We start from the raw sequence: 15,084 nt of genomic DNA, 5'->3' as shown, positions 1-15,084 counted from the left end.
GTAATCTGAACTCAGAATAAAGTCTTTATGTTGATCAAAAAATTATTGCCAACAAAATTGTACCCATGGCTCTTAATGTGGAAAATATGCATTCTTAAAGCATTGTATCTTTTCTTATAATTTTCATCAGCTTTTAATAAAAAAAAAAAAACATGTTTAAAAGTGAGTCTTTTCTGTTTGAATGAAAAACCGATGTCTGATTGGCTTAGCCTTGAATATTTAGCAAAAACAATTCCTAGATAAAATGACTTAGTAACTCTACCATGGATATTTCATAGATAATAATTTTTATAGAGTATATGTGGGTAACACTTAGTACTTGATTTCATGAACACTTAAGGAACATTCACATATGTGCTAATGTCATCAATTTAAAATACAAGTTAAGTGCCTAGACTTCCTTTATATTCAAGAAGCTCTCAATGATTCCTAACAAGTTATTATGGATTATATACAAGTTAGATTAATACAGGTTAAAGAAACCCACTTGATAGTTTATGGGATTATTAGTTAAAGTTTAGATGTAAAAGTGTCTGTGCAGTGGGATGAAGACAGGGACCAAAACTAAAGACCCCATAATTGTTAGAGATTCAAAAGAAAGTAGAAAGTCAAGCTTAAAAACTCTTGGGAGAGAATAAAAAGATTTGCAAGTGAATCTGTACTGCTTTATTTGAAATCTAAATGTAAAAGTTATGGTTTCTAATATGTAAGTATTATTAGATTATAAATAGCATTGTAACTTTAAAGTTGCAGTAGAAAGTTAAGTGTCAGCTTCCTCAGGCTTATCTTTGTCATAAGAGAGATCCGATAGATTATATCTATATATATGTAAATATATAAAATATCAGAGGGAATCCAATAGAATAGTGACTAAGCTGTTTATTGTACAATGCATTTTTCCAAATTTCTCCAAGCACAACAGAAAGATGTTTAAATACATCTTTCACTCAGCGTAAAGAAAAGCTTTTGGTTTTACAAACACTGGATTGCAATGGGAATAAGAACATATGTCACTGTCTGTCAGAAAAAATAGGTAGACTCTACCAATAACTAAGAATTTTAGCAATATAAGTCATATAAATAAGCTTGCATGCATCATAGTATAAATAACATTAAGGTGAAATTAACTTAGTGTTGCATAGCAAAAAGTTAAGATTATGATCTGTTGTTAAGAGCTGCAAATACTTTCCCTATATGCAGGATGCTTAAAAGTGGAATGTTAATGGCTTATTTGATGAGAATACTGCCATAATAGGAGTCACTTCCAGATAATTTCCATGTACAGAAGAGGTATAAAAACTTATCCTTTCTGGAAGAGAACCAGGCTGAAGAATACTTCACCAAACTGAGCAAATGTAAATCCATGGGCCCTAATAGGATGTACCCATGAGTGCTGAGGGAGCCAGCAGACTTCATTGCAAGGCCACTTTCTATAAAGTTTTATGGATCATGGTGACTGGGAGAAGTGCCTGAAGACTGGAGGAAAGCAAATGCAACTTCTAACTTCAAGAAGGACAATACAGAGGACCTAGGGAAACACAAGCCTATTAGCCTTACCTTGAACCCTGGAAAACTGGTGGAGCAACTATCCTGGGAACCATTGCTAGGCCCATGAAGCGCAAAAAGGTGATTTAGAATAGTCAGAATGGATTCACCAAGGAAAGATGTTATGCTGGACAACACTGATCATCTTCTATGATGAAATGGCTGGCTGGGCAGATGTGGGTAGAACAGTGGATATCATCTGCTTTGACTTCAGTAAGACTTTCAGCACCGTCTCTCATTAGATTCTCATAGAGAAGCTGAAGAAGTATTGGCTGGATGAGCAGAGTGAGATGGAGTAAAAACTGGCTGAACTACTGGGCCCACAGGGTAGTGATTAGCGGCACAAAGTCTAGTTGGAGGCCAGTAACTAGTAGTGTTCCCCAGGGGTCAATACTGTGTCCAATCTTACATAACATCTTCCCTAAGGATCTGAAGGATTTGAGAGGGTATACCCTCAGCAAGTTTGCAGATGACACAAAGCTGGGAGGAATGGCTGACACATCAAGAGAGGTTGTGCTCCCATTCAGAGGGATCTTGACAGGGTGGAGAAATGGGCTAACAGGAATCTCATGAAGTTCAACAAAGGGAAGTGCAGAGTCCTGCACCTGGAAAAGAACAACCCCATGTACCAGCACTGGCTGGGGGTCAACCATCTGGTAAACAGCTCTACAGAATAGGCATTGGGGGTCCTGATGGGCACCAGGTTGAACAATGGGCACCAAACCAGCAATATGCCCTTGCGACAAAAGCTAACAGTATCCTGGGCTGCATATAACAGAGTTGTTTCCAACAGGTTGAGAGACGTGATCCTTCCCTCTGCTTAGCACCTGCGGTACGGTAACCAGTTCTGGGCTCCCTAGAGCAAGACAGCTATAGAGCTACTGCAGAAAGGCCAGTTAAGGGCCACACTGATGATTAAGGGACTGAAGCACCTCTCACAAAACGAAAGCCTGAGAGAACAGGGACTGTCTAGCCTAAAATAGGGAAGACTCCAGCACGTATCATCAACATATATACATATCTGAAGGGAGGGTGCAAAAAAGATGGAGCCAGGCTCATTCCAGTGGTGCCCTCTGACAAGACAGGAGGCTGTGGGCACAACCTGAATCACAGGAGGTTCCCTCTGAATATCAGGAAACACCTTTTGACTGTGAGGGTGACTGAGCCCTGCAACAGGTTGCCCAGAAAGGTTGTGGAGTCTCCATCCTTGGAAATACTCAGAGTCTACCTGGGCACGATCCTGGGCAGCCTCCTGTAGGTCACCCCGCCTGAACAGAGAGGTTGGACAGAGGACCTCCACAAGTCCCTTCCAGCCTCAACCATTCTGCAGTCCTGTAAAGCTATATTCTTAGTTCCAAACACTCTCTAAAAGCCAAATTGGAAATAGCCCGATGACAGAGAATGCTTTGGGATTGAAGCGGATAAGACTGGTAGTAATACACAGAAATACTCCTGGCACAGTGTATGTAAGTGTTCAACTGACTGCTCTACATGTGGTAGAAAAAGCTTTGAATCTGCAGGACTCTATCCTAGAGACTATGACTCAAGCAGGGGCATAAAACCAATTGAACATATATATCTGTAAACTGAGGTAGCATTAATAACTCTTGTTGTGCTTGGACCTGTTGTTCTATTCAAACCTTTCTGAAAGATAAACTGCTCCAAAGCTCAGTTTCCTTTTAGTAATATAGCATTGTCACAGTATTCCCTGTGAACCTTTCCTTAGGCAAAGGTCAGCATGATTGATGGGCTCACTAAAAATTGAAAAGCAGAAGGCTAGGGCATGAATGGATCACTTTCAGTGAGTGTAAGAATTAAGCACACACTGAAACTAAAAAACGGTACTACAAGAACCTTTCATATACTAGCTACATGGTGTTTCTAGATTTGATTTAGAGCAGTACCACTGATTACAATACCAAGGCTAATTAGGTGGAAAAGTGAGATAAAAATAAATTTCTGAAATTATATAGTGTCACCACTGCATAATCTTTACAATAATGAGATAATGTTTTAAAAAGAGATGGGGGAGAAAAAATCCAAACTACAAACTAAGCAAAACCCAAACCCCAGTACATTCAATTTAATCGTTGAGATTTTAAAATCTCCTGCTTCTATAAATAAGCATTTTTGTTTATATGAACTATTCATAAAACATGATTGTGTTTGTTACTTCTTTCTGTTCAATAGTTTAAAGGTTAGCTGGACAGATATCTGCAATACTGCCACCAATAATTCTGTACAGCAAAACCCCCAATTTTTGATGAGAGTATAAGGGTTTTTTACACATGTAGACGTTGATTCAAGTGCTGAGATATTTGCATCATATAAACTGAATGGATGTTAAGGCTAATATCCCTTATTTATTGTAACAAAAGCAAAAAATAATCAGAAAAGTTAAAGTTTGTTTTTTCCCCCCAAACAATAATGTCTTGTTTTTTATTTGTGATATGAAGTGCCACAAAACCCACAGCTGAGAGAAACCATTTTTTTCTGGCTTTCCTGGGCCTTGTATCCTCTATTGTCATTACTGATTTGAGTCTTCCCTTAGGCTTTCATGACATATGTTTGAAAAGGCAAAAAAAACCCCAAAAAACAATTCTTGAAGTAACGAATTCTGACTGGCTTAATTAGAATGAATAGTTAATATCTAAAAATTATTATTTCTTGTTATGGATGTGACTCCAATACTCTTCTGCTAGTTTTAGTTTCTCATTTGGTGTATTCTTTCATGTGCAAGATTTCACGTGCCTGGCCAGAGAGGTTACAGAGCGTCAGACTGCATATTCTGGTTTGCATAAAACCAGGTGAAGTAATACTGTATATTAAATGATTTGTATATTTATAATGTGGATTATCACATGGACATTTTGGAAAAAAGTCTTATTATCTTCATAAGATAAATACAAACTTCTGACTAAATTGTTACATACAGTCATTCATAGTGGCCTGTTACAAATGTTTTCATCTCTCTGATTAAAAGTTTTATATTTGACAATGAAGAAAACAGTTAAGAGCATTCAATGCATACAAGTTTTCCTGTTTCAGGATGACACATGGGCTTTTTTCTTAATCTTTCATTAAATAAAGATTTCCCTTTTTTTATAGACATAAACATTTCAACCTTTTTCATGAGCACTTTGAAAGGAAACCTTAGGGCAGCATTACAGCAAGGGAGTCAGTCTTTTGGGGAACAGAAGTAATACAAACTTTATACTACAGATATACCTTGAATCCCAAACAGATCCATGATACTAACAACCAATTTAAAACTAATTTATGTGTAAAACAGTAATAACCTGCATACGCAAAAGTACAGTCACTGGAGCTATTTGCTATATAAGGACTACTTACTTGTTCACATTTTTAAGGATAAAATTACCTGGTTGGCCCCTAAAAATTTTGAACTAAAGGAAATATTAAGCAAAATGTTCCAACATATTTTGGATCTCTTGAAGCAGTAGACAGAACCAACACAAGGAGTCTCTTTCATAATATTAAGTCATCGTCAATGAGCAATTTTATTTTTATGAAGTGACATAGTAATATTACTTTTGCTGTTATTTCAATGCATATTTTAATAATTAAATAAAAATTTATTTCCCCTCCCCAGTCTTTTCAGTAAGTGATTTCTGCATCCCTAATTAAGTTATCTAATATCTAGAAATACACACAATCATTTCTGGGCAGTCTGAAGAGTTTCAGTTAAAGGAGTTAAGCATTATTTTTTGAAGACTACCTTTTTTTTTCCTGTTGTTATTTTTTAAATGCAGCATTATTTTTACCTTTACAGATAGCATTTATTTTTATCCAAAAGATAGGAATATTTTTGTGTAAGCAGTTGGTGCGGCTGTTAGAAAAGGGTTTCATCAAAATGAATGTTTTTTACTACAGCAGTGGTGGTGTTCAATCAAATGCTGTCACATACTTGCCTTACAAAAAACATTGTGACAACACCTGTCACAAATGATGCAAGCACCTCTCAGTATTCCTTTTGTTGGTAAAAGTAACAAATTCTTGGTTTAGTATGCAGCTTTCAATTGGATTTCAATCTACATGACAACAATTTACATTTCCAGTGTACTGCTATTGGCATGTAACTGAATTTTGGCAGCTAGTTCTTTGATATAAGGAAAAACATATATTGCCAGGAGCTTCAGCTTTTACAGTCTCATGAAAATCACCTCTTCTAATTTTGTGAAAACTACAAAATGATTTAACAGGTAGAAATTGCTATCCTAGCCAAGGGGAACTCTGAAGAAAAAGTGTACAAAATTTTACACAGATACAGAATACCAAGAAGCCACTGGAATTTTAGGTACCATGTAGTTAAAAAACAAAAAAAAAAAGAAATCAGAACGAGTTTGAAGAAACTTTGAAATAATCCGAGTTCAGTTATTAACTAATTTTACAGCATTACAGTATTCACACATAAATCTTCATGTCCACCCTTATTCTTAGAGAGAAAAATTCTACAGAATTAAAAACAGTTGTTCAAAGTTAGAGAAGGCAACATCATCATTGCCATTTTGTTTTTGACAAAGTAATTCCTGAAATCACTGTAAGCACCTTCTGTTCTTTCATTGGAAATGTTAAAATAGCTTGCCTCACACTACTATGTGAAAGACTTGTCAAGCTTTCTCATGAAAATACATATAATGCTTACTTTTCAGGTCAAACTAACCTCTATTCCTCTTCCAGCTGTTTTAGTTTCACCTTAGGGAGAATTACCTTTGGGAACTCGAGTGTCATCTGACCATCAATGTATTGTTGAAGGAAAGACCAGTAATGCAAATCTCTACCTGCATATCTCCAACACTGCTGCTACTCCACAGTGACACAATTAGAGACAGCAGTCTGATATGTCAGTGACCAGCTTCATAGAAACAAGACTAAAGGATTTTCTACCTGGAGTAGAAGAGAAGGTTTTCATTTGCCATCTTTTCCTCACTTTAACCTTCTAGGGTTTAAGGAACGAGCCTGCCTTTCACTGTCTCATGTCTTCTGACTAGAGCTGAAACATTAGAAGTAATTGTGAGTTCTGTTCCTCATTCCCTGTGGCCCCCACTCTGCTCACGATCTGTGCTCACACAATTTGGCTGGCTGTTTCTCTGTAGAGCAGACCTAACTCTGTAGCAGTTCCAGTCATCACAGAAATGCTAGGAAGGATGTCAAAGAGCCACTGCATTTCTCCATAGGATATGACCAGGATGGCAGTGAGCACTACTGCTTTCAGAAGGAAAGCCAGCTTGCTTTGCTCTTTTAAAAAGACAAGTCAAGGAAGAACAGCAGGTCAAGAGGACTGTGTGCAGAATGACCTATCACTTTCTATTATTCTAGCAAATTAAAGAGATTTTCACACAATGTAGTTGCCAATAGACCTAATTACTATACAAAAGGAAACAGAAAAGAGAGATTACTGCTATTTGCAAGCCCATGCTATCTGGATAGTTAGACATTATAGTAATTGAGGTTACTGTAGCAAAAAGAAGGGAGAGAGAGAGAGTTGGTTTAAGGCATGGAAAAATAGAATGTTATAAATCCAGAAAATGAGGTAGAGAAACTGAAAAAAAAAGCATAAACTACCATTTCATTATAGATACTTTTTTACTAGGAACTCTAAGGAGAATCCTTTTTTTTTTTTTCATATCTTCCAGAATTAACTAATTCAGATTCTTGACTCTGTCTGTGTTTTTAAAATGATACAATTGTGTTGTTGCCTCATTTCTTCAAAAATTGCTAACATTGGATTCTGCAGTGTGCGCTGAATATAGTTCTAAGGAAAAAGAAACATTAATCTAATTCCTTTCTGAGCCACATAATATGAGCTATGTAAAAAAGACCGACCATAACTATAACTTAGTTCTGTGCTCTCACCCGGTATAGGTGATGAATTCTACAGTATGCTATCATTTACATTTCATGGGACTTAATCAAAATGAATCCTGTATACCATGCTGTTACTAACTATTGATCAAGAAATTAAATGAAAGAAAACAAGCTGCAAAGCCTGCTCCTCAGAAGAAAATACCAGATCATATTTTAAAAATGGAATAGGTGAATGTGGTCCTTTGAAAGACTGATGATAGCATTAATCTTATTTGCATCATAAATCTTGGCAGCTGCACTTCCAACAACTTGTTATAGAATAGAAACAAGTAGACCTAGATTCCATATTGTCTTTAATAACAGCAAAGCAGCTAACTCCTGTTTTCACTTTCTGATTTACATTTCATCATAGGCATGAGTACAATAAAAATTCTGAGTAGTAACCCACGGAGAGTTGTATTTAATCAACTGAGCCTTGAAAAATCAAAGTCCGCATTCCCTTTGTAAACTGCACTGTCACACCTGTTTATTACAGATGCTTTTAAAGAGTAACCTACTCCAAGACCCCTGAAATAGGATGTTAAATGTAAAGGTATAACCTTCTTTCTTTTGATTTAAATTAGGCTTTTGTGGCTTAGGTATATTTTACATGTATTTTTCACCTGTCAGATAATCCAGAAACAGATCATCACATCAAGATATACTATAAAGATCAAGATAGAAGTTCTGAGAATCATAGAGATTTGAATTTATAAACTTGCTTATTATGTTTTTATTCACGCAGCTCTGAAGGCATAGTGTCAGCTTTTTATCTAGACTCTTTTCATTACTTCTCCCTGTTGGTGTTGCAGCACATGCTGTGAATGACCTCCAGAGATTCCTGAAGCTATATGCAGAAGGAAAATTGAATCTGAAAGCTTTATTAGACAAGTTTGTCTTCAGCTTGTGTCTGGTGTCAGCTGTATTGAAAAGTAGAACTGTCTGTGAAACTGGGTCCTGACCTTGAAAAATCTCCAATCAAATGGTAACAGATTCAGTTTTGTGCCGTATTGGTATTTGTTAGATGCAGCACATGTGTTAGATGTGAAAAAGCTTCTTAATGAAAATCATATGGAATAATCGGGCAACTTATTTCCTGAACACAATGAGGAAACCATGTACAAAAGCAATGTACGCTCAGCCAACTCAGGCTGGCATCTGTGAACTTCTTTACTACAAAAGCCTGTAAAATGACTCAAAACCAAGAAAATCAAAATTATTTTTGTAAAACACTATTCATTCATTCATCCAAAAGCAACCATAATAAAAGGTAAAGACAACACCTGTTCCTTTACTATTGCATTTTATACGAGAGTAAGCAACCTTTGTCAGGCTGGCTGACTCAGAGAAAAGCATACTTCTACTACTCTCCACTGAATTAAGAACTCAAGGTATTCTTTATATTTCCCTACTGCATTGTTCCCTGTTCATTTTCTCTCTTGCATTTTGTTTTAGTAAAACTTTTCATAGAGTTAAACTGGATTACAACTAATATTAAAAATAGACATTTCCTTTAGATTCTACATGCATAAGTATCAGAAACTATACAATTTTAGACATGGCCATTATTGGAAATAGTATTTCTCTCTATTACAAATCTCATGCTAGTGGTCATCCTTACTGGTGTTAACTAATGTTAACTGAAATGGATTACTGCCAGTAGTGTTGCCTTCTAAATCAGTGTAGGACTACTTGTCACATCAGATGTATGCTGTGGATTTTTAGCTATTCAACTCTGTGAAGAATGGTTCTACAAAATTAAGTATCTACTATGTCCCCCACACAAGCATTTTAATAGCTGATAGCAGAGTTCTTCTTCTAAATGGTGAATGTTATGTGCAACATATTTTTAAACATCAACATGTCTGCATTAGTATTGAAAACATTGTAGACACACACGTCCCTAGATTGTTCAGTCTTCCCCGAGGAATTAATTTGAATATTCTTGGTCTCAGTTATATTATGCCATCTGATATAAACAATACATACACTCTAACATCTGATTTGTACATTTGTTTTTAATTTACCCTCTAATTACACATATTGTTATCTTTTCAGGTGCATATAATGAAATGTACAAAAATTTTCAAGCCTAGCATTTGGAAATTCTGAGAAGCAGTTCTGAACTATAGCACGTGTTCATTCAGGCACTGTGCATAATATATAAACAATGACTGCTTCAGAGCATTTAGCTATGAAATACTACAAAAAATAAAATAGTATCTATTGTGCATTTTTCCTCAAAGCTAGTTGTTGTAATTTTGTTTCTTACATTTTTGTCATTGTCTCTTGAATATCTCTTAAAAACAAATTGTCTGTTTTCAAAGAGGCAGTGGGACTTCACATGACCCAGCTCTGAAATCCATGGAATTAATATATTTTAAAATTATGGTTTCATAAACAAAGAATCCTTCATTCCCACTGAATATATTAAACCAGAGACTTAACAGGACAGTCTTCATAATGCAGAATACTGCTGTGCCCAATCTGTACATGTCTCTTTCTTAGAACTAACCAATACAGAATAATAGATCATTCAACAATGCATTCAATTTGAAAATAAAAGAAAATTCCAGATGCATAAAATACAGACACTTGCACTACAGAAGCACTTTCAGCTTCTAAGGTCACTGGCTTTTAATTTTAAATATTGTGTTATTTCATCAAGGTATGTATTTTCATATACATAGTTTGATTTGCTGCTAATTTTCCACAAAAACCTACAGTCTCGGGATTTGTGTATTTTTTAGTAGCACCAGTACATGTTTCTTATGTTACATTACATTCCAAGCAATGCATATGAATTTCAGCTGTATTAAGCCACTATGGAACATACACTCAGAGAGTAACAGCAGTGATATTTTTTCAATAAGTATTTTATAAGATCATATAAGTCTAGAACAAAGCAGTGTGTCTAGTCCAGGTGGGGGCTTGTTTCATGGAGAAATAAAAGGCAACCTAAACTTTCCCAAACAGGAGACATACCTTAGGATGCACTCCAACTAAAATATCAAAGTACAAGCAAATGAAATTTGTGAATCTGGGGAAACTAGTGACAAGTATCACTCTTTCAATTCAAACCCAAGGTATTATAAACTCTGGAGGCGACTGCTGTGGACCTTTTTTCTATGCTCTAGCTGAATATATGGGCTAATAAGTGATGAGTTTTCCTTTGGTTAAATTTTTGGATGAAGTTACAGATCACAATCCTCATGCTACAACTTGCTTCTAATGGACTTAGCTTGACAATCACTCCTCGCCTGTTCTCCCTTATTCATGGTAAATCCTGAAAAGCCTTCTTCCCCTGTACATGGAAGACCAGTCTGTCACTCCTACTCCCAAAGCAAATTATATTGGAAGCACAGAAGAGCTTTGATTGTATACATTCAAAGAAAGATACCTAAAGCTGATGGCTAGTGTTACGAGTTCTGGTGATACAGTATTAGCTTTCTTCAAATTCATTGTATTAAATACACAGTATCTAACAATGCATATAAAACCTTTCTGACAAATGCATCTCTAACTCTGCTACAATTTGCAAAACAACAAAAAATATTCTTTTTTCTTTACCTTTTTTTTAGACCTGCTACAAACAATACTCCAAAATAAGACTGATAACTTGCAAAGCTTTAAAGGGACAAATTCTACATAATTTCAGAAGTAATTTCATCATTATAACTGACACTAATGTTCACTTTGTTTTTCTTCATTTCACAGTCATACGCTTTTCTGTTTCACTTTAGTAGGTATTTCATACAAAAAGACAAAAAACTCATGCAAAAAATCAGGGGGGGGAAATGAAGTTGATTGTACACAAAGTATTCTTCACAGAAGTTGTTAAATAAAACTACAAGAGTACCAATATAATGTACTGTTCACTGTCTTTTTAGCTGTACATGCAAAATTTTAAATTAGTTGACAGAGTATTTTCAGATGTATTTATTCACAGCTATTTTAAAAGTTTTATTAAAATACATATCCTTTTTAAGAAACTGTATTTTCAAGTATAGCTCTAAATGAAAGTGGACAAATTTTCCCCTAAGGTCTTACTTGAATGATGAAACTCAGGAATGCCTCCCACCCCACAATATATTTACATGGGTTTACAAAGCACTTTTTAATGTTACCTAGCTTATTAAGTAAATCCAGTGGTAGGACTTCAGTACAAAAGTAGTCATATGAATGCTAGCGATACTATTAAATTCTGTGCCTCCTATAAAAGCACATTCCAAAACTGCATTTCTCTCTGCTTAAAATATTTTCAAACTGCTGGCTAAGGAGTGCATCAAGTTATTTGGATAGAGACATTCACACAATTTCATGGTATCATGTCAGGTACAGACAGCAAGTATGATTTTCTTCCCGAATCATCTTGTCTTGAAAGTCAATCTTTGCAAAGGTTTTAGACGTACCCTTCAGCTAAGTACATTTTTTGAGCTGGAAAAGTAGTTCTTGTTCATTATGCCCAAGGGCACACTGGACTGGTGGGATAGAGGAATTTTTTTTAGTACTTCTTCTGCCAAAGAAACTATAATACACAGACCTAGAAATAATTACAGACAGGGTCCTTTACCTCTGTAACAGCCACCAGATGGTATATTTAGTAAGACCCTCTGGCTGAGTTCTTGCAGCCAGACTAGACCAAATGACACCTGACAGGGCAATAGAGATTAGCCAATTACATCTTCATTCCCTGTTCTCAAACACAGATGTCAACATTATTAATCTCTGATGTCCACAAAAGTCTCTACAGAATCAGGAAGGGAATAATTATTAACAGGAGATACTGCTATTGTTTGACAGGGTCCTTCCAAAATAATTTTGTGCATCTTTCTTTAAAAATTATCTTTAATGAGATTGTTTAGATTTTAGGAGGCTTGGCTAAAGCTAGTTCTCCCATAGACAGTTAAGTCTTTATGCATCACAGTGCATCAGCACAAAACAAGTTCATAAAAAATGTGTATAGTATAAGAGATTAAAATAACTACAGAACTTATAGCATAGCATGACATAACAGATGGCATTCAATCTCTCTCCTGCCCTTCCCGATCCCCCTTTTTTTTAATTAAATTAAATACAAAAATACTTTAGTAACACTGTGAGAGTAGTTCAACACCAGAACAGGTTATCCAGAGAGGTTATGGAGTCTCTACCCTTGGAGTTATTCAAAACCTTACTGGACGTGACCCTGAGAAACCTGCGGTAATTGTGCTTTGAGCAAGAGGAATACACGTCTCCCCAGGTCCCTTCTGAACTCTACAGTTCCATGGTGATATATCTATAATGATGTGATTGCAGTAATCTGACTCAAATAAAGAAAACTTACGAATTAGTGTCACAAGCACAGGTTCAAATTTTAAGTGCTCTTGGTAACAGAAAGGGTATCAATCTTACTTCCTGCTTAATCCGTTAGAACACCAGCTCTTTCACTTTCTGCATGTATAATTCCATCTGCTGATTCTCAGAAACGTTAATAGTCAGAGCCTACATCTGGAATTAAGGTAAATCAGTAATTTTGCAAGATTAGTTAATATAGGAATGTATTGCACTACTACTGTGTGTTCTTCCTCTTGTTCTGTCATTACAATTTCCTTTGTAACAGCAACAATGTTACCAACACTCCCTCCCCCTGGAATCTGACATAACCTGCTGACATGCAAAACTGACACAGCAAGTTTAGTGACCCAATACAGAAAAAAATGATGACACATCTCCTTCAGTTCCCCCATGTCATTACATGAATTTCTATAGCATGTCTTAAAACAAAATCCTGTACTAGAAGTTTTAAAAAATACTAGTGGGTTTTAGCCCTTTTTAGAAAATTGAAACAATTGCACTGGATCCACAGCAGTTCTAAATGGCTAAAACTAAATTAGAGTCCCTATTTAGTAAGATACAACGTGTCATAAGCAAGTCATCTGCTTTGCTTGAATTGATATTTGCTATTCTGACAGAAGTTGGACTGTCTTCTGGTATTGAATATTATGGATTATGTCTATACGGTGCAATTATTTACTCCTTTTTTTTCTGCTTTGCTGTCCTAGAACTACCAGTAGAAGGCAGATAATTCTCCAATTTCAGCTTTTCTTGTAGCTACCCACTAAAACGTTGAAAGCATGAGGGATCAACATCCTACAATTAATCAAATCCAGGTGACTACTGTAGCTGTATCATAGCCTGAGTTACAGGCAATCTGACAGGAGGGAGGAAAAACTTCTTTCTGCTCCCACATTCCAGATTATACAGGTGAGTAACATTCTTCATCCAAGCAATGGAAATAGTTCAACATTAGTAAAGAATCTGAGAGACTTTAGAAACTCAGATTTAACCCAGTGCTTCCACTGTGTATTTCCTTTCCACCTATGTTTAATCACTACCTTTCAAAGGAAAGCAGTGGGAAATAAAATCCATTTAGCAAGGAGATAAAAATGAGTTTGTAATCCTTGTAGGGAACCAGCAGGTGCAAAGAGATATGAGAAGAATCCAATATATATATTATCCAAATAATTTAAATGAAATGTAGATCAAGTCTCTTGTTGTGGATTCATGAACTCAAGACACCCAGAGATGTATATCACAAACTTAATGTTTAACTGCAAAATAACTCCTACCATGTTGTGATAACAACCTTTTCTATGAATGCACAAGCTTTGTCTTGAAACAGCCTCAGTTCATTGCCCTATCATAAGAAGTAATTTCAGAATTTCATTCTGTGACCAATTTACATCCACTTGACCTGTAACTTTATCATATTTTAATTTAAATATTTCTTCTCCCTTTATATTTCCTCCATAAAATATATGTAGAAAGTCAAAATCTCATCTAATCTCTTCACAGAATAAAGAAACAAGATTTTGAAACAGTAATAATTTGAAAAGCATGCTGTAATCTTTTCATGAAATCTACAATATAATTTGTCTTCTGGGACACATTACACAAAATTGAAAGGAAACAAAATTACTAAGTTGCATGGTATACTAGCACACCTTCTGTTTACAAGCTAAAGCTGAAATTTTTAAGGATGCAGAATGAATTTAGATAATCACCAATCAGTTTCATTTTAACTGTGTGATTTGTAATTAATTTAAAAATATGTATATACTAAAGCACTTACAGAGACCTGAAGAGAAAAGGCCAAATGCTGCTAATGCTGGCTTTTCCTTTAGTTGTTGAATTAAGTGGTTAATTGCCTTCCAGTCAGCATTCAAGTCTTCTAATTTTTTCTAGAATAGAAAGTAACAATGTATTAGTTTTACAATACATAAATTAATGTAAATAAATGTCAAATAAAATAATTTCTTGTTTTCTCCATCTGATGGACCACCTGAATTAAAAAGAAAACAGAAAGGTAGAAACAATTAATTTTCACAAATAGTAAAGAGGCATGAGTGAAATCCTTCCCAGCTGGGCTGCATAAAAGCTTAATGGTGTCAGGATCCTGAAAGCATCTTTCCTCCTCAAAGTTTAGCTGCTGAAACTCAAGGACAACTTAGAGCCAGCACAACTGCGTGACCCTGAACATGGATTGACTTACCGGACCAGCCTCAGCCTCTTCCCATCCCCTTGGCCCTGCCCAGCCACCTGGGGCTGTGTTTGACTCTGGTCCCCCTCACCGGGCCTGATCCTGGCACACACACCCTCCTACCACCTCCTCCCAGGGGCAGCCCCCCT

At 35.8% G+C, this 15,084-nt stretch overlaps 1 protein-coding gene across 14 annotated transcripts in view; it reads right to left on the bottom strand.

Annotated features, from left to right (window-relative positions):
* The window catches only part of DMD (dystrophin), a 1,162,157-nt gene that overhangs the window by 342,686 nt on the left and 804,387 nt on the right, over nucleotides 1–15,084 (bottom strand). For all 14 annotated transcript variants that reach the window (XM_055701082.1, XM_055701084.1, XM_055701085.1 and 11 more), the window contains one exon: nucleotides 14,528–14,636. In XM_055701082.1, coding sequence (XP_055557057.1) covers nucleotides 14,528–14,636 — 109 coding nt within the window. The remainder of the gene's footprint in view (nucleotides 1–14,527; nucleotides 14,637–15,084) is intronic.

The sequence above is a fragment of the Falco cherrug genome, chromosome 2 (assembly GCF_023634085.1).
Source record: "Falco cherrug isolate bFalChe1 chromosome 2, bFalChe1.pri, whole genome shotgun sequence".
Taxonomy (NCBI): domain Eukaryota; kingdom Metazoa; phylum Chordata; class Aves; order Falconiformes; family Falconidae; genus Falco; species Falco cherrug.
This window is presented reverse-complemented; position numbering and strand designations above follow the sequence as displayed.